A 20,176-nucleotide genomic window follows, 5' to 3' on the forward strand; every position below is an offset into this window, starting at 1 on the left:
TTCTCAACTTCATTCTCCCATTTTTTCCCTGTAATCCTAGATCCCCTGGATACTCAAAAACCTATCTATCTGAGTCTTAAACATGCTCAATGATCTGGTCTCCAGACTTCTGTAGCAATGAATTCCATAGGTTCATCACTCACAGGCAGAAGCCCCTCCCCCCATCCGCCTCCCTGTCACCCCAAACCCCACCCATTCTCCTGCCCTGCTCCTACCCCCCCAACCACCCTGTTCCCCACCCCAACCTCTCACTGGGTCAGAATCCTGGCATCCCCTCCCTCACAAAGGACAATGTGGGTCTACCTACAGCACATGGATTGCACCTCACCCCCACCTTCCCATGGGGCAACTAGGGACAGGCAATAAATACTGGCCCATCCACAGATACCCAGGACCGGGCAGTGAGTAAAACATTAACTAAAAGCCCACGTTGTTTGGGTTGCATACTCTCCCAGTATCCGCACTCCGAACAAGGGACTAGCCAGTCAGCCATAGATCCGGCCTTCTCTCGAGGTTTGTTCATATCCCTCACCCTGCATTACACCCCGACTCGCTCACCCTGCATTACACCCCGACTCGCTCACCCTGCATTACACCCTGACCCCCTCACCGTGTATTACACCCTGACCCCCTCACCGTGTATTACACCCTGACCCCCTCACCGTGTATTACACCCTGACCCCCTCACCGTGTATTACACCCTGACCCCCTCACCCTGCATTACACCCTCACTCCCTCACTCACCTTGTATCTCTGAAGCAGGAGCCTCACCCGAGTGCTGCTATCCAGAGAGTGGGTCACTGGCTCATTCTCCTCCATCACGCTCTCCATATCCTGGATCCATGTTGTCAGCTGTGTGATGGCCTTCCGTGAGGGTAACACAGCCACCTGGAGCTGGAGACACAGGCCAAGAGAGACGCGAATGATCCACAGGGCTAACCCATTACCCTACACATCCCCAAGTCCCCACTGATACCCCCAACCCCCTCTGCCTTCCCCCCACTGCCCATCAGCCGCCTCCCCTCCCCCGTGCCCTGGGCTAGTGCTGACCTGATGCAGCTTTTCCTGGATGCTGGGGAGCTGGGCGATAAGCTGTGCCCACTTCTGCTCGAGCTGTGCCATTTGAGTTCGAACGGCACCACCCTCAACCTGCTTCAGTGCCAGCAGCTGGCTCCCTGCGCTGATTGCTGCTGTCCTCACAGACGACATTCCATCAACCTCCTTCCAGAATTCCTGCAGGCAGTAAAAAAAAACCAACGTAAATCATAAAACTCTCCTGGGCCCTGTTATGTCAGGAAAGGTAGGCTGGGGACAGTCCAGTGAAGGTTCCCTCGCTGGCCCTGGGGATGTAGGGACTGTCTCGCGAGGACAGGCTGGTCCTGTACACTCTGGAGTTTCAAAGATTGAGACACGACCTTCTTGAAACAGACAAGATTCTTAGGGACTTGTTGGTGAAATGTTGAGAGATTGTTTCCCTTTGACAGAGTCTAGGACCAGAGCACATCATCGCAGAATAAGGGGGTGCCCATTTAGGGCTGGGAATGAGGAGAGATATCTACTCTCCGAGGGGAGTGAATCTGTGGAGGGCAGTCGGGGCTGGGTCATTCAGGGTATTCAAGGCTGAGAGAGATAGGTTTGTAATCAGGAAGGGAATCAAGGGTTAGGGGGGAAAGGGAGGACAGTGGGGTTGAGGAAAGAACATAGAACATAGAACAGTACAGCACAGAACAGGCCCTTCAGCCCACGATGTTGTGCCGACCATTGATCCACATGTATGCATCCTCAAATTTCTGTGACCATATGTATGTCCAGGAGTCTCTTAAATGTTCCCAGTGGCCCTGCCTCCACAACTGCTGCTGGCAACGCATTCCATGCTCTCACAACTCTGTGTAAAGAACCCGCCTCTGCCATCCCCTCTATACTTTCCTCCAACCGGCTTAAAACTATGACCCCCTCATGTTAACAATTTCTGCCCTGGGAAATAGTCTCTGGATATCGACTCTATCTATGCCTCTCATTATCTTGTATACCTCAATTAGGTCCCCTCTCCTCCTCCTTTTCTCCAATGAAAAAAGTCCGAACTCAGTCAACCTCTCTTCGTAAGATAAGCCCTCCAGTCCAGGCAGCATCCTGGTAAACCTCCTCTGAACCCTCTCCAAAGCATCCACATCTTTCCTATAACAGGGCGACCAGAACTGGACACAGTATTCCAAGTGCGGTCTAACCAAAGTTTTATAGAGCTGCGACAAGATCTCACGACTCTTAAACTCAATCCCGCTGTTAATGAAAGCCAAATCACCATATGCTTTCTTAACAACCCTGTCCACTTGGGTGGCCATTTTAAGGGATCTATGTACCTGCACACCAGGATCCCTCTGTTCCTCCACACTGCCAAGAATCCTATCCTTAATCCTGTACTCAGCTTTCAAATTCGACCTTCCAAAATGCATCACTTCGCATTTATCCAGGTTGAACTCCATCTGCCACCTCTCAGCCCATCTCTGCATCCTGTCAATGTCCCACTGCTGCCTACAACAGCCCTCTATACTGTCAATGACACCTCCAACCTTTGTGTCATCTGCAAACTTGCTGACCCATCCTTCAATCCCCTCATCCAAGTCATAAATAAAAATTACAAACAGTAGAGGCCCAAGGACAGAGCCCTGTGGAACACCACTCACCACAGACTTCCAGGCAGAATATTTTCCTTCTACTACCACTCGCTGTCTTCTGTTGGCCAGCCAATTCTGTATCCAGACAGCTAGGTTCCCCTGTATCCCATTCCTTCTGACCTTCTGAATGAGCCTACCATGGGGAACCTTATCAAATGCCTTGCTGAAGTCCATATACACCACATCCACAGCTCGACCCTCATCAACTTTTCTAGTCACATCCTCAAAGAACTCGATAAGATTTGTGGGGCATGACCTGCCCCTCACAAAGCTGTGTTGAGATAATGAGGTAAAAACAAGGACTGCAGATGCTGGAAACCAGGACCTGACGGAAATGTCGTCGGATGATGTGGTTTATGCGAAGGTTGGTAGGATGGAAGGTGAGCACCAGGGGGGGATCTGTCCTTGTTACAGTTGGAGGGGTGGGGTTTGAGGGCGGAGGGGCGGGATGTGGACGAGATGCGTTGGAGGGCATCTTTAACCACGTGGGAAGGGAAATTGCCATCTCTAAAGAAGGAGGCCATCTGGTATGTTCTGTGGTGGAACTGGTCCTCCTGGGAGCAGATACGGCGGAGGAATTGGGAATGTAGGATAGTACAAGGGCAGAACCCCCCCCAAGGGCTCACCTTTCACCCTACCAACCTTCGCATAAACCACATCAAGGATGCTGCCTGACTTGCTGTGCTTTTCCAGCACCACTCTAATCTAGCCTTGAGGGTTATGAGATCAACCACAGAATGCTGGAGCAGTCTCAATGTGCTGAATGGTCTCCTGCTCTCCTCCATGTTACAGTACTGGTCCTGAAGGGAGAGTGGGTGTGGCTTGATCGGGAATGATAACGGGTTCACCGGGGTGGGGCTGGGGGAAGAGGGTTCAGGAAGGGCTCAGCACAGCTGCAGTACTTCAGAGACCCAGGGGAAAAGAACCCGAGATTCAGACCCAAGTCTATTCTTAGAGTGGTGCTGGAAAAGCACAGCAGGTCAGGCAGCATCCGAGGAGCAGGAAAAATCGACGTTTCAGGCAGGGATGAGCCCTCCCTGATGAAGGGCTTTTGCCCAAAACGTCGATTTTCCTGCTCCTCCCTTTACCCCCCAACCCTTGATTCCCTTCCTGATTAAAAATTCATCTCAGCCTTGAATATCCTGAGTGACCCAGCCCCGACAGCCCTCTGTGGGAAAAAAATCCACAGATTCACTCCCCTCAGAGAGAAGAAATCTCTCCTCATTCCCGGCCCTTAGTGGGCCCCCCCTTATTCTGCGATGATGTGCTCTGGTCCTAGACTCTCTGTCAAAGGAAACAACCTCTCCACATTCCCCGGCAAGTCCCTGCTGTGCTTTTCCAGCACCACTCCAATCTTGACTCTGATCTCCAGCTTTATTCCTGATGAAGGGCTTTTGCCCGAAACGTCGATTTCGCTGCTCGTTGGATGCTGCCTGAACTGCTGTGCTCTTCCAACAGCACTGATCCAGAATCTGATCTCCAGGACCCACTTCTGCCCAATTCTAGGGCAGGATCACCAGGAAGCCTGGAGTGCAAATCAAACTGGGAAACTTTAGACACAGCAGCTAGGAATGTGCTGGACCAGGTCATCAGATCAACAGCCAGGACGGAGCTCGGAAAGGAGGAGGGGTGGGGAAATAGTGTGAGGGGAAGTGGGGACAGTGTGCTGGAGCTGCTGTGGATGGTTGAGCTGTTTACCAGGAAGCGTTGGAGCTGGTTCTCACTGGTTTCTGGTCTCGACGGCAGGCTGACGGACTCCTGCTCCCAGTAACTCAAGCGGCTCCTGGCTGAGTCCAACCACTGATTGACCTGATGGATCTCACGCTGAAACCTGCAGAACAGAGAACACAAACACAATACAACAGTAAGGTGACAGCACTGAGGGAGCACCTCACACTGTCACACCAGTACCTTGTATGGGATTGCTGGGCATTGTAGACAGAAAGGAAGAAAGAGCAGCCTCAGACAGAACTGCAGACACAGGTTGACGGGCAGACTCACTCAAAATTCACCGCAATTAAACCTTCTCAATTTTAACCTATTCAACAATTAAGCTTTGGACGAGGGCAAGTCCAATCAAATATCTGGAAGCACCGCACGGTCGGAGGGTCGGTACTGAGGGAGTGCCGCACTGTCGGAGGGTCAGTACTGAGGGAGTGCCGCACTGTCGGAGGGTCAGTGCTGAGGGAGCATCGCACTGTAGGTGGGTGGGTGCTGAGGGAATGCCGCACTGTCAGAGGGTCAGTGCTGAGGGAGTACCACACTGTCGGAGGGTGGGTGCTGAGGGAGTGCCGCACTGTTGGAGGGTGGGTGCTGAGGGAGTGCTGCACTGTCGGAGGGTCAGTACTGAGGGTGTGCCACACTGTTGGAGGGTCAGTGCTGAGGGAGTGCCGCACTGTCGGAGGGTCAGTGCTGAGGGAGTGCCACACTGGCGGAGGGTCAGTGCTGAGGGAGTGCTGCACTATTTCAGATCTTGTCTTCCTGATGAGAAATTCAAACCTGGCCTGTCCCTCTCAGTTGGTTGGCCAGTATGCGTAAAGACTCTGGGCAGTGCTCCCTGGTTTCTGGCTGACATTATTTTCTCCCTCGGCCTAGTTTACCAAATCACATCGACTAGTCACTGTGTCCATTGCTGATTGTGAGACTGGATTGGATGGCTGCGTTTCCAACATGCCCATGATGACTACAGCCCTACAGTGACAACCTAACACCCCGACCCTGCGAAAGACACTCTTATAGATTCTTCGTATCTTATTAAAGGCAATGGTTTACTGTCAGGTTGAAGTGGGTTTGACACAGACCGTGTGCAGTGTTCTAGAAGCTTCTCCAGTCGATGCAGTTGGTGATTGACCTGGTTGTTGATGGAGACCCAGCTTTCCTCCAGGTTATGGACCTGTGCACCCAGCTCCGGGCAGCTCACAATGCCCAGGAGAGTGTGCCCACTGCTCACACTCTGTTCCACTTGGGCGTGGATCCTAGTGAGGTTGCTCCTGATCGCCTGTCACATGGAACAACAGCATTCAGCGAGAAAACAAGGAAAGAAATATCAAACTAACAAAGCAATGTTCATTTCCTGTGCTCAAGGACGAAAAGGCAAATTATTCGCAGCTTGGACACATACTCGCAGCTCTCAACATTGGCCTCTCATCGTTAACCCCCACCCTCCACACCCTCACCCCAACTTGCCACCACCCCCCCCCCCCCCCCCCCCCCCCCCCCCCACACCCCATGCCTGAAGTGCATCTACTTTAATGCAAAGAGTACAGTGTGTAAGGTAAATGAACCTAGGGTTTGCATTGGTGCCTGGGAGCATGGCGCTATTGTAATCACAGAGACTTGGTTGAAGGAAGGGCATGATTGATAATTAAATGTTCCAAGATATAGACACTTCAGACAGGACAGGGAGGGAAGTAAAAGAGGGGGTGGAGTTGCATTGCTGGTCAGGGACGATATCACGGCTGTGCTAAAGGAGGACTCTATGGCGGTCTTGAGTAGTGAGGCATTATAGGTGGAGCTGAGAAATAAGAAGGGTGCAGTTACATTGTTGGGGCTGTATTACAGACCTCCCAACAGCGAGTGTGAGGTAGAAGAACAAATAGATAAACAGATTATGAGTAGATGTAGAGGCATTAGGGTAGTGGTGATGGGAGATTTTAATTTTCCCGACATTGACTGGGATATACTTAGCGTCAGAGGTCTGGATGGAGTAGAATTTGTACGAAGCGTCCAGGAGAGTTTTCTACAGCAGTATGTCAATAGTCCGATGAGGGAAGGGGCCATATTGGACCTGGTACTGGGGAACGAACCAGGACAGGTGGTAGAAGTCGCAGTGGGGGATTTCTTTGGGAACATGACCACAATTCTGTAAGTTTTAGAATACTCATAGTTAAAGAAGAGAGTGGTCCTCAGGGAAGAGTACTAAACTGGGCCAAGGCCAATTATATCAAAATTAGCAGGAGCTGGGAAAAGTGAATCAGGAGCAGCAATTTGAAGGGAAGTCCACATTTAATATAGGGGAGGCTTTCACAGACAGGTTAACGGCAGTGCAGGATAGGCATGTCCCTTTGAAAATAAGGGATAGGAAAGGCAAGATTTGTGAACCGTGGATGACAGGGGAAATTGTACAACTAGCCAAGAGGAAAAGGGAAGCGTACATAAGGTCTACACAGCTAAGAACAGAACGGGCCCTGGGGGAATATCGGGAGAGTAGGACAAGTCTTAAACAAGGAATCAAGTGGGCGAAAAGGGGTAATGAGATAGCTTTAGTGAGCAAAATTAAGGAGAATCCCAAGGCCTTTTATTCTTATATAAGAAGCAAGCGGGTAACTAGAGAAAGGATTGGCCCACTAAAAGATAAAGAAGGAAGGCTGTGTGCCGAACCTGAGAGAATGGGTGAGATTCTCAAAGATTACTTTGCATCAGCGTTTATTGAGGAGAGGGACATGATGCATGTTGAGATTAGAGCTAGCAGTTTGACATAAGGTGAGGTGATGTGTTGGGCTAAAGGATATTAAGGTGGACGTATCCCCAGGGCCAGATGGGATCTATCCCAGGTTGCTGAGGGAGGCGAGAGAGGAAATAGTTGGGGCCCTGACAGATATTTTTGTGGCATCCTTAAACACAGGTGAGGTGCCGGAGTCTAGATTAGAGTGTTGCTGGAAAAGCACAGCAGGTCAGGCAGCATCCGAGGAGCAGGAAAATCGATGTTTCAGGCAAAAAGCCCTTCATCGGGAATAAAGGCAGAGTGCTTGCAGGGTGGAGAGATAAATGAGAGGAGGGTGGGGGTGGGGAGAAAATAGCATAGAGTACAATAGGTGAGGGGGGGGAGGGGATGGAGGTGATAGGTCAGGGAGGAGGGTGGGAGAAGGTAGCAAAGAGTACAATGGGTGGATGGAGATGGGGTTGAAGGTGATAGGTCACAGGGGAGGGTGGAGTGAATAGGTGGAAAGGAAGATTGGCAGGTAGGACAGGTCATGAGGACAGTGCTGAGCTGGAAGGTGGAGGTGGGGGAAGGGAAATGAGGAAACTGGTGAAGTCCACATTGATGCCCTAAAGTTGGAGGGTCCTGAGGTGGAAGATGAGGCGTTCTTCCTGCAGGTGTAGGGTGGTGAGGGAGCGGCGGTGAAGAAGGACCAGGACCTCCATGTCCTCGGCAGAGTGGGAGGGAGAGTTGAAATGTTGGGCCACAGGTGTGGGTGGTTGGTGCGGGTGTCCCGGAGATGTTCCCTAAAGCACTCTGCGAGAAGGCACCCAGTCTCCCCAATGTAGAGGAGACCGCATCGGGAGCAACGGATACAATAAATGATGTTAGTGGATGTGCAGGTAAAACTTTAAGGCCTTGGATAGAGGTGAGGGAGGAGGTGTGGGCGCAGGTTTTGCAATTCCTGCGGTGGCAGGAGAAGGTGCCAGGATGGGAGGGTGGGTTGTAGGGGGGCGTGGACCTGACCAGGTAGAAACGGAGGGAATGGTCTTTGCGGAAGGCGGAAAGGGTGGGAAGGGAAATATATCCCTGGTGGTGGGGTCTGTTTGGAGGTGGTGGAAATGTCGTCGAATGATTTGGTTTATGCGAAGGTTGGTAGGGTGGAAGGTGAGCACCAGGGGCGTTCTGTCCTTGTTACGGCTGGAGGGGTGGAGTTTGAGGGCGGACGGGGGGGGGATGTGGACGAGATGCGTTGGAGGGCATCTTTAACCACGTGGGAAGGGAAATTGCGATCTCTAAAGAAGGAGGCCAACTGGTGTGTTCTGTGGTGGAACTGGTCCTCCTGGGAGCAGATACGGAGGAGGCGGAGGAATTGGGAATACGGGATGGCATTTTTGCAGGAGGTAGGGTGGGAAGAGGGGTAATCCAGGTAGCTGTGGGAGTCGGTGGGTTTGTAAAAAATGTCAGTGTCAAGTCGGTCGTCATTAATGGAGATGGAGAGGTCCAGGAAGGGGAGGGAGGTGTCAGAGACGGTCCAGGTAAATTTAAGGTCAGGGTGGAATGTGTTGGTGAAGTTGATGAATTGCTCAACCTCCTCACGGGAGCACGAGGTGGCGTCAATGCAGTCATCAATGTAGCGGAGGAAGAGGTGGGGAGTGGTGCCGGTGTAACTACGGAAGATCAACTGTTCTACGTAGCCCACAAAGAGATAGGCATAGCTGGGGCCCATACGTGTGCTCATGGCTACCTCTTTGGTCTGGAGGAAGTGGGATGATTCGAAGGAGAAATTGTTGAGGGTGAGGACCAGTTCGGCCAAACGAATGAGAGTGTCGGTGGAAGGGTACTGTTGGGGATGTTGGGAGAGGAAGAAACAGAGGGCTTGGAGGCTCTGGTCATGGCGGATGGAGGTGTAGAGGGATTGGATATCCATGGTGTAGATGAGGCATTGGGGGCCGGGGAAACGGAAGTCTTGGAGGAGGTGGAGGGCGTGGGTGGTGTCTCGAACATATGTGGGGAGCTCCTGGACTGGGGGGATAGGACAGTGTCGAGGTAGGTAGAGATGAGTTCAGTGGGGCAGGCTGAGACAATGGGTCAGCCAGGGTGGTCAGACTTGTGGATCTTGGGAAGGAGGTAGAACCAGGCAGTGCGGGGTTCCCGGACTATGAGATTGGAAGCTGTGGGTGGGAGATCTCCTGAGGTGATGAGGTTCTGTATAGTCTGGGAAATGATGGTTTGGTGAATGGGGGGTGGGGTCATGGTCGAGGGGGCGATAGGAGGAGGTGTCTTTGAGTTGGCGTGTGGCTTCGGTGGTGTAGAGGTCAGTGTGCCAGACTTCCACTGCACCCCCTTTATCTGCTGGTTTGATGGTGAGGTTGGGATTGGAGCAGAGGGATTGGAGGGCGGCGCATTGTGAGGGTGAGAGGTTGGAGTGGGGGAGGGGGGTAGACAGATTGAGGTGGTTAATGTCCCGCCGGCAGTTGGAAATGAAGTGGTTGAGGGTGGGTAGTAGGCCAGCACGGGGTGGGCCTGGAGGGTTGCTCTTGCTGTCCCCCTGTACAAGATGGGTAGTAGGGATATTCTGGGTAACTACAGACCAGTGAGCCTGATGTCGCTGGTGGGAAAGTTGCTGGAGAAGGTACTGAGGGATAGGATCTATTTATATTTGGAAAAGAATGAGCTTATCAGTGATGGGCAACATGGTTTTGTGCGGGGGAGATTGTGCCTTACCAACTTAATAGAGTTCTTTGAGGAAGTGACCAAGTTGATAGATGAGGGAAGGGCTGTTGATGTCATATACATGGACTTTAGTAAGGTGTTTGATAAGGTTCCCCACTGTAGACTAATGGAGAAAGTGAAGTCACAGGGTGTTCTAGCTAGGTGGGTAAAGAATTAGTTGAGCTACAGGAGACAGAGAGTAGTAGTTGAAGGGAGTTTCTCGAAATGGAGAAAGGTGCCCAGTGGTGTCCCACAGGCGTCAGTGCTGGGGCCACTGTTGTTTGTGATATACATAAAAGATCTGGAAGAGGGCACTGTTGGTATGATCAGCAAGTTTGCAGATGACACAAAGATTGGTGGAGTAGCAGAAAGCATAAGGGACTGTCAGAGAATACAGGAGGATATAGACAGACTGGAGAGTTGGGCAAAGAAGTGGCAGATAAAGTTCAATCCAGACAAATGTGAGGTGATGTATTTAGGCAAGTCTAATTCTAGAGCGAATTATACAGTGAATGGAAGAGCCTTGGGAAAAGTTGATGAGCAGAGAGATCTGGGAGTGCAGGTCCATTGTACCCTGAAGGTTGCTGCACAGGTGGATAGAGTGGTCAAGAAAGCATATAGTATGCTTGCCTTCATTGGACGGGGTATTGAGTATAAGAGCTGGCAGGTCATGTTAAAATTGTACAAGACATTGGTTCGGCCGCATTTAGAATATCATGTACAGTTCTGATCGCTACATTACCAAAAGGATGTGGACGCTTTGGAGAGGGTGCAGAGAAGGTTTACGAGGATGTTGCCTGGTACGGAAGGTGCTAGCTATGAAGAGAGGTTGAGTAGGTTAGGATTGTTTTCTCTAGAAAAAAGGAGATTAAGGGGGGACCTGATTGAGTTTTACAAAATGATGAAGGATATAGACAGGGTGGGTAGAGACAAGCTTTTTCCCAGGGTGAAGGATTCAATAACCAGAGGTCACACATTTAAAGTGAAAGGTGGAATGTCTAAGGGGGATACACGCGGCAAGTCCTTCACACAGAGGGTGGTGGGCGTTTGGAACACATTGCCAGCAGAGGCAGGCACGGGAGATTCATTTAAGGTGCGTCTGGACAGATGTATGAGTAGGTGGGGAGCAGAGGGATACAGATGCTTAGGAATTGACCGACAGGTTGAGACAGTGGATTTGGATCAGCTCAGGCTTGGAGGGCCGAAGGGCCTGTTCCTGGGCTGTAAACTTTCTTTGTTCAGGATGTTGCCTGGTCTGGAGCAAAGATCTTATGAGGAAAGGCTGAGAGACTTGAACCTGTTCCCATTGGAAAGAAGGCGGCTCAGAGGGGATTTGATAGAGACATACAAGATGATCAGAGGATTAGATAGAGTAGACAGTGAAAGTCTTTTTCCTCGGATGATGACGTCAGCGTGTATGAGGGGACATAACTATAAATTGAGGAGTGATAGATTTAAGACAGATGTCAGAGGCAGGTTCTTTACTCAAAGAGTGGTAAGGGTGTGGAATGCTAAGGTAGTCAACTCAGCCACATTAGGAGATTTAAACAATCCTTGGATAAGTCATGGATGATGATGGATAGTGTAGGGGATGGGCTTAGATTAGTTCACAGGTCAGCGCAAAATCGAGGACCGAAGGGCCTGTTCTGCGCTGTATTGTTCTATGTTCTATGATAATAAACCCTTCCTATTCATATACCCATCCTGATACCTTTTAAATGCTGTAATTGTACCAGCCTCCACCACTTCCTCTGGCAGCTCATTCCTACACGTACCACCCTCTGCGTGAAAAAGTTGCCCCTTAGGTCTCTTTTATATTTTTTCCCTCCTGCCTTAAACCTTTTCCTTCTAGTTCTGGACTCCCTGACCCCAGGGAAAAGACTTTGTCTATTTACCCTATCCATGCCCCATATAATTTGTAAACCTCTATAAGGTCATCCCTCAGCCTCCGACGCTCCAGGGAAAACAGCCCCAGCCTGTTCAGCCTCTCCCTGTAGCTCAAATCCTCCAACCCTGGCAACATCCTTGTAAATCTTTTCTGAACCCTTTCAAGTTTCACAATATCTTTCCGACAGGATGGAGACCTGAACTGAACACAGCCAGCAATACCCAGCCCCGTGAGTGAATTTAATAAATGCCAATCAGGGCCAAGGTCACTACTCATTTGGATGATTATTAACTTCAGACAAACAGATTCCCACCCCCTCCCCCACTGCCCACTTCAGCAGTTGTATACCTAATTAGATATCCAAACACCTCTTTAGGGAGGATACTTATTTTAATGCTCCATGTGATTATTCCACCCAGGTCCTTGCTGTCTGGGATGTTGCTGTTTCCCTCCAGGACAATGTTGGGGGATTAGAGACCTCTATTTAGCAAACATCTCCCAAACTCGTCCCTTCCCCTCACTCTCTGCTCAACATGGCCACCTTCAGGCAGTGTCCTGCAGCACAGCTCTCAGTACAGAAGATGCTGCACTCTTCTCCTCCTGTGACACTGACGGGAGGTTTCAAACATCACAGATTCATGGGCAATCTGGGGCATGTTACAGCACCGTCACACCAACTGTAAAATCTAGTACCTCCCACATTGCAGTGCACTCTGTCGGCAACATCGCACCGGGCTCTACCTGGACAAGTCTCACCTGTAAGGTGCTGACACGTTCGGACAATCTCTCCTCTGTCTCTTCCACCAGTCCAACAATTGGGACTGAAGACTTCAACAGCTCCAGCTCCTTGATCAGGGAGGAGTGGTCCACCTCAAATTCTGCCCAGGCCTTCAATCATCAAAGAGAAAAGGAGCCAATTAAAAGGAGAAAATTCCATCCGAAATTCTTCATCTGGAATCAGTTAACAGAGCAATAAACACAGAGCAATTCTCACTGAGCGGGAAGTCTTCTCCAATCTCCAACTTCACAAACAGCGAAAGGAAAGAATTGAAAGCTTCACGACCTCAGGATCATTTCAAGGATTTCAGAGCCACTGAAGGCAATTTGTGAGGTATAATCACAATTGTAGGTCTGATATAAAGCATGTGATTTATACAAATGATATTAAAATAAATCTTACAGTTTGGATTTGTGGCATGTGGGTTTAGGTCTGTGTATCAGATTTACAATAAACTTGTCAGTGTTTCTGGAAGCATGCAGTTTTTGAAGTCAGTATGAGAGAGAGTTTTTACAGTTTGTTTGCATTGGAAAAATTTAACAAGTGGATGGAGTAAATGTTGAAGGGCATTACACTGCCTGCAGTTTAGAAGGATCAGGAATTGGTTTTATGTAGTTTAAGAATAACACCCCCAACTTGGGAATATTTTGGTTACAATTTTCCAAGTCCTAGTTAAAGTAAGCTTGTATGAAACAGTTCCTGCTAAAGAAACGAGATCATTCAGAATGATTAGAAAATAGATGACCTCAGTGCAATAGGTTTCTCGTTCGAAAGTTTCAGACAAAGAGTGTTTAGTTAGAATCCTGAAGGATATTTGGAGCTGAGAAAGTCTAAGCTCAGTTGTGCGAATACATAAAGAGGGTATCAAACTGTCAAGTGTTAGGTCAAACCTGTAGACATGATAGAGAACAGAATTCTCTCTGGGGTTTGAATCTTGTAAAGGATGTTTTTGGGATAGATAGATAGAATATTGCATTTGACTATGAATTTCTAAACCTTTCAATTTGTGTTGTGTATAAATAGTTTGTTTTGTTCTATTTTAGCTTCCTTTCTTTCCCATAATAAAGTTCTGTTGATTATTAAAACCACAGATACAGCTTTACGTACATGTGTTTTAGTGAGAGACTACCTCATTAAACAATACGACACCAGATCAAACCAAATTTCAGTCTGGGATCTGACCTGTCCAATAATAACATCAACTGAGATTATAACATAGGAAACATGGTGGCCAATTTACACACAGCAAGCTCCCACAAACAATAACAGGACACCAATGGGGGGTGGCACTCCGTTATTTTGGTTATATTAATAATATTGGTCAAGCTAATTCTCTCTCACAAACGAGGTCCTGTTGCAACTACCTGAGAAACCAAATGAGGCCTTAGTTTAATGTGTCATCTGAAAGATGGCACCTCTGGCAGTGTAGCACTCCATTGGTACAGTGATGGACATGCTCACTTGGGATTATTTCCCAAATCTCTAGATTCCAAAGATCAAACTTGAGAAAGGTAGTTCCCATTGGTCACCGTCCTGGGAATGGTGTGTATGGCTCAGCCTGAGTGAAGGAGATGCTATCTCCCCTCCCCTCCCCTCCCCGCCCCCACCCCCGTTCCTACCTGGACAGTAGTTTCCATTTGGATTCCATGAGCCAGAGCCCGGGCTTGCAGAGCCGACACCCCCTCAACCAGCTCCAACCACACGTCCCGGTTACAAGTAACAATAAATTCTGGAACACTCTGAGAAAACTGCTTCACCAAAACCAGATGATTCGCTAACCTAGAGAAGAACAGCTGGACCAACAGAGAAACAAATCAATCCCATTGTCACTGGAATTAAACAGGCCAGCACTGAGCAACAACACAACATACTTGGCTTCACTCTGTGAATCCACTGACAGGATCTGTACTGCAATCGACTGGCCTCAACACTTACTATTTACCCAATGATAGCTAAGGTAAAGCATGGGAACAATGTGTATTCATTTTCTGACCCCCTCTCCTGAAGGGGCTAACTCTCACTGGGGTACGGGGTCCCCCTCCCTCTCCTGAAGGGGCTGACTCTCACTGGGATACGGGGTCCCCCTCCCTCTCCTGAAGGGGCTGATCCTCACTGGGGTACGGGGTCCCCCTCCCTCTCCTGAAGGGGCTGACCCTCACTGGGGTACGGGGTCTCCCTCCCTCCCCTGAAGGGGCTGACTCTCACTGGGGTATGGGGTCCCCCTCCCTCTCCTGAAGGGGCTGACTCTCACTGGGGTACGGGGTCCCCCTCCCTCTCCTGAAGGGGCTGACCCTCACTGGGGTACGGGGTCCCCCTCCCTCTCCTGAAGGGGCTAACTCTCACTGGGATACGGGGTCTCCCTCCCTCTCCTGAAGGGGTTGACCCTCACTGGGGTACAGGGTCCCCCTCCCTCTTCTGAAGGGGCTGACTCTCACTGGGCTACGGGGTCTCCCTCCCTCTCCCGAAGGGGCTGACTCTCACTGGGGTACGGGGTCCCCCTCCCTTTCCTGAATGGGCTAACTCTCACTGGGGTACCGGGTCCCCCTCCCTCTCCTGAAGGGGCTGACTCTCACTGGGATACGGGGTCCCCCTCCCTCTCCTGAAGGGGTTGACCCTCACTGGGGTACGGGGTCCCCCTCCCTCTCCTGAAGGGGCTGGCTCTCACTGGGGTATGGGGTCCCCCTCCCTCTCCTGAAGGGGCTGACCCTCACTGGGGTACGGGGTCTCCCTCCCTCTCCTGAAGGGGCTGACCCTCACTGGGGTACGGGGTCCCCCTCCCTCTCCTGAAGGGGCTGGCTCTCACTGGGGTATGGGGTCCCCCTCCCTCTCCTGAAGGGGCTGGCAATCATATTGAATGGTGACGTAGGAGTGATGGTTCAAATGGCCTCCTCCTGTTCCTATTTCCCATGAAAAATGTTTGGACAGTGAATCGAGAGGTTGACTCTGGGTCCAGATACAGCGCAATCACTGCTATCCCAGCCACTGGTTTATCAGCTGTCACTGCCCAATGATGTCAGTAGGAGGTGATAGACTCATTTTGAACAGTGCCCTAGGCATTATCTAATGAGAGATGGTGAAAACTCCAATTGACTAGCTCTGATAAACCATGGAGACGTCTCAATTCCATCTGGCAGGGAAAGGGTCAAACCATTGAGCAATCCAAGCCATGTACCGTGGGGGCGAGTGTTTGATATTTTGAATGAAGTCCTTGCTAGAATAAAAAATACAGAGTTATAGATTGCAGATGTTCTGTACTCTATGGCATTCTCTAGCAGATCTCAAAAACCCTCGGGTATGGCTGCCAGAATAGAGTGCTGTTAAATCAGAAAGTTCCAGGATTATAATGTCAGCGATCGTCAGGATTGAAAGCTATCGAGCTGCCCTCAGTTGATCTCTCTGTTCACCCTGCCAAATATCCAAATCCCAGCCTGAGTAGAAGCAGCCTTCCTCTGTTTCTTTCACATTGGTGCAAGCCAAGAGCCAGTACCAACACCTTGTAAACATCCAGGATTAGAACCAGCTCCATTCTGGAGTTTCTGTGCTGGCATTATGATTTATTTCCTGTTGGCATAGACACAGGCAAACACTCTCACAAACACTCTCATACATATATGCTCTCTCACAGATTCTTATTTACATATTCACACATGTTCCCATACATACACAGCCGCACATGTATATACAAGTTCTCAAAATGTACACGTCTCACATATTCATATTTTCTAAACAACTTGTTCAGAGATATTACTACAAACTCTGGAACAGGGGAATTGTGAACCTGGGTCTCCTGGCTCAGAGACACATACATGTGTCTCACACATAAAGACAGACAAAATCCTTCAAAGCTTGGTTGGAATAAAAGATTGGTTTCCATGACAACTGCGTAGATCAGACTGGACTTGAATTGGTCTGGGTGGTGTGGTGGTCTGCAGAAATTACCCTCCGTGCTCAACAGCTAAGTGGAGGGAGAGGGGCTAATGAGCCATGGGTCATAGAATCATAGAGCTCCTACAGCATGCAAAGAGGCCCTTCAGCCCATTGTGTCCATGTCAGCCATCAAATATATATCTATTCTAAACATTAAAAAAAACAAAGAACTGTGGATACTGGAAATCAGAAACCAAAACAGAAATTGTTAGAAAAAACTCAGCAGGTCTGGCGGCCTTTGTGGAGGGAAAGTGGGGTCAATGTTTCAGGTTCAGTTCTGAATAAGGGACACTGGACTCAAACTGTCAACTCTGCTTCTCTCTCCACAGATGCTGCCAGACTTGCTGAGTTTCTCCAGGCAATTTCACTTTTTGTTCCATCTACTCTAATTCTACCTCCAGCATTTGCCCATAGCCTTGTCTGTTTATGGTGTTTTAAAATGGTCATCGAAATACTTCTTACATGTCGAGGATTCTTGCCTCTACCACCCTTTCAAGCTGAGAGTTCTGGGTACCCACGGCCCTCTGGGTGAAAAAGGTTTTCCTTAAATTCCTTCCAAACCTCCTGTTCTTTATTTTAAAACCTTACTAAGGAGAAAGGTTACTTCCTATCTACCCTGTCTGCGTCCCTCTGGGCTTTGTACACTTCAATCAGATCTCTCTTCAGCTTTCTCTGCTCTAAGAACCCAGACTCAAGGCTCCAGAGCTCCTGTCCAGGGAACACCCTGGTGTATCTCCTCTGCAAGTAAAAAATGAGGTCTGCAGATGCTGGAGATCACAGCTGCAAATGTGTTGCTGGTCAAAGCACAGCAGGTTAGGCAGCATCTCAGGAATAGAGAATTCGACGTTTCGAGCATAAGCCCTTCATCAGGAATAAGAGAGAGAGAGCCAAGCAGGCTAAGATAAAAGGTAGGGAGGAGGGACTAGGGGGTGGGGCGATGGAGATGTGGTAGGTGGAAGGAGGTCAAGGTGAGGGTGATAGGCCGGAGTGGGGTGGGGGCGGAGAGGTCAGGAAGAGGATTGCAGGTTAGGAGGGCGGTGCTGAGTTGAGGGAACCGACTGAGACAAGGTGGGGGGAGGGGAAATGAGGAAACTGGAGAAATCTGAATTCATACCTTGTGGTTGGAGGGTTCCCAGGCGGAAGATGAGGCGCTCCTCCTCCAGCCGTCGTGTTGTTATGTTCTGCCGGTGGAGGAGTCCAAGGACCTGCATGTCCTCGGTGGAGTGGGAGGGAGAGTTAAAGTGTTGAGCCACGGGGTGATTGGGTTGGTTGGTTCGGGCGGCCCAGAGGTGTTCTCTGAAGCGTTCCGCAAGTAAGCGGCCTGTCTCACCAATATAGAGGAGGCCACATCGGGTGCAGCGGATGCAATAGATGATGTGTGTGGAGGTGCAGGTGAACTTGTGGCGGATATGGAAGGATCCCTTGGGGCCTTGGAGGGAAGTGAGTGTGGAGGTGTGGGCGCAAGTTTTACATTTCCTGCGGTTGCAGGGGAAGGTGCCGGGGGTGGAGGTTGGGTTGGTGGGGGGTGTGGATCTGACGAGGGAGTCACGAAGGGAGTGGTCCTTGCGGAACGCTGATAGGGGAGGGGAGGGAAATATATCCTTGGTGGTGGGGTCCGTTTGGAGGTGGCGGAAATGGCGGCGGATGATACGTTGTATGCGGAGGTTGGTGGGGTGGTAGGTGAGAACCAGTGGGGTTCTGTCTTGGTGGCGGTTGGAGGAGCGGGGCTCAAGGGCGGAGGAGCGGGAAGTGGAGGAGATGCGGTGGAGGGCATCGTCGATCACGTCTGGGGGGAATCTGCGGTCCTTGAAGAAGGAGGCCATCTGGGCTGTGCGGTGTTGGAACTGGTCCTCCTGGGAGCAGATGCGGCGGAGACGAAGGAATTGGGAATATGGGATGGAGTTTTTGCAGGGGGCAGGGTGGGAGGTGGTGTAGTCCAGGTAGCTGTGGGAATCAGTCGGTTTATAGTAAATGTCTGTGTTGAGTCGGTCGCCCGAGATAGAAATGGAAAGGTCTAGGAAGGGGAGGGAGGAGTCTGAGATGGTCCAGGTGAATTTGAGGTCGGGATGGAAGGTGTTGGTAAAGTTGACGAACTGTTCAACCTCCTCGTGGGAGCACGAGGCAGCGCCGATACAGTCATCGATGTAGCGGAGGAAAAGGTGGGGGGTGGTGCCAGTGTAGTTGCGGAAGATGGACTGTTCCACATATCCTACGAAGAGGCAGGCATAGCTGGGGCCCATGCGGGTGCCCATGGCAACTCCTTTAGTTTGGAGGAAGTGGGAGGATTGGAAAGAGAAGTTATTCAGGGTGAGGACCAGTTCAGTCAGTCGAAGGAGGGTGTCAGTGGAAGGGTACTGGTTGGTGCGGCGGGAAAGGAAGAAGCGGAGGGTTTTGAGTCCTTCGTGATGGGGGATGGAGGTGTACAGGGATTGGATGTCCATAGTGAAAATAAGGCGTTGGGGACCGGGGAAGCGAAAATCCTGGAGGAGGTGGAGGGCGTGGGTGGTGTCCCGAACGTAGGTGGGGAGTTTTTGGACTAAAGGGGACAGGACCGTGTCGAGGTATTGGGAGATGAGTTCGGTCTGCACCCTCTCCAATGCAATCACATTCTTCCTACAGTGTGGGACCAGCATGGCACACAATACTCCAGCTGCGACCCAACTCAGCACAATAAACAGCTCCTCATACCCTGTCGATATAGTCCTGTAATCTAAGGCTTTCCTCCTCACTATTTACCATTCCAATTTTCATGTCATCTCCAAACTGACTGAACATACCTTCTGCATTTCTGTTCAGATCATTAAATGTACACAACAAACAGCAAAGAATCCAGCAGTAAACAATTTGACACAGGCTTCCAGTCAGAAATACACCCTTCAACCAGCATTCTCTGCTTCCTGACCCTTTACCCCTCAACCAGCATTCTCTGCTTCCTGCCCCTTTACCCCTCAACCAGCATTCTCTGCCTCCTGCCACTAAGCCAATTTTTGACGCAATTTGACTAAATGCCCTGGATCCCATAGATTCTTAGCTTCCAGCCTGCCATGTGAGACCTTGCCAAAAACCTTACTGAAGTCCATGGAGACTACATCAACTGCACTACCCTCATCTACACACCCAATCACATACTTGATTTATTGGACATAATGTTGTCATTGCAAAGCCATGCAGAGTTTCCTTGATTAATCCTTGCCTGTCCAAGTGGAAATTAATTCTGACCCTCAATATTATTCTTTAACAATAATTTCCCTACCATAAGTGTTAGATTCACAGGTCTGCAGTTTGCTGGTTTATCCCTGCAACCTCTCTTGAGTAACATTAGCTGTCCTCCAGTCCTGTGTATCCAGAGAGGATTTGAAAACTAATATCAGAACCTCTGCAATCTCCTCCTTTTCCTCTCACAACGACCTTGGGACGTACCTACTTCAAAACCTGCTAAACCCTCTAATACCTCCCCTTTATTAATTCAGTCAAGTATATGACAGTCCCTCTCCCTGATTTCTACACTTACACTGTCCTTCTCCACTGTGAAGACAGATGCAAAGTCCTCATTTCATACCTCCGCTCCAGTTAGAACTTCACTCTTCCAGCTCCACATACAGATTGCCACTGGGTCCCTCATGGGGCATACTCTCTCTCCAGTTGTTCTCTTGCCCCTAAAATACTTAATAAATGTCTTTGAATCATCCTCGATGTTACCCATTGGAGTTTTGTCATGTCCACTTTTGACCCTCCTAATTTCTTGTTTCCACAGTCTCTCCGTACTCTCCGTGTTC

At 49.9% G+C, this 20,176-nt stretch overlaps 1 protein-coding gene across 4 annotated transcripts in view; it reads right to left on the minus strand.

Annotated features, from left to right (window-relative positions):
* Window positions 1-20,176, minus strand: part of LOC132818445 (nesprin-2-like) — a 311,316-nt gene that overhangs the window by 127,240 nt on the left and 163,900 nt on the right. For all 4 annotated transcript variants that reach the window (XM_060829512.1, XM_060829513.1, XM_060829511.1 and 1 more), the window contains 6 exons: window positions 14,093-14,266; window positions 12,452-12,583; window positions 5,474-5,670; window positions 4,371-4,503; window positions 1,051-1,233; window positions 745-894 (listed from right to left, as the gene is read on the minus strand). In XM_060829512.1, coding sequence (XP_060685495.1) covers window positions 745-894; window positions 1,051-1,233; window positions 4,371-4,503; window positions 5,474-5,670; window positions 12,452-12,583; window positions 14,093-14,266 — 969 coding nt within the window. The remainder of the gene's footprint in view (window positions 1-744; window positions 895-1,050; window positions 1,234-4,370; window positions 4,504-5,473; window positions 5,671-12,451; window positions 12,584-14,092; window positions 14,267-20,176) is intronic.

The sequence above is a fragment of the Hemiscyllium ocellatum genome, chromosome 8 (genome assembly GCF_020745735.1).
Source record: "Hemiscyllium ocellatum isolate sHemOce1 chromosome 8, sHemOce1.pat.X.cur, whole genome shotgun sequence".
In the NCBI taxonomy this organism is placed as follows: Eukaryota; Metazoa; Chordata; class Chondrichthyes; order Orectolobiformes; family Hemiscylliidae; genus Hemiscyllium; species Hemiscyllium ocellatum.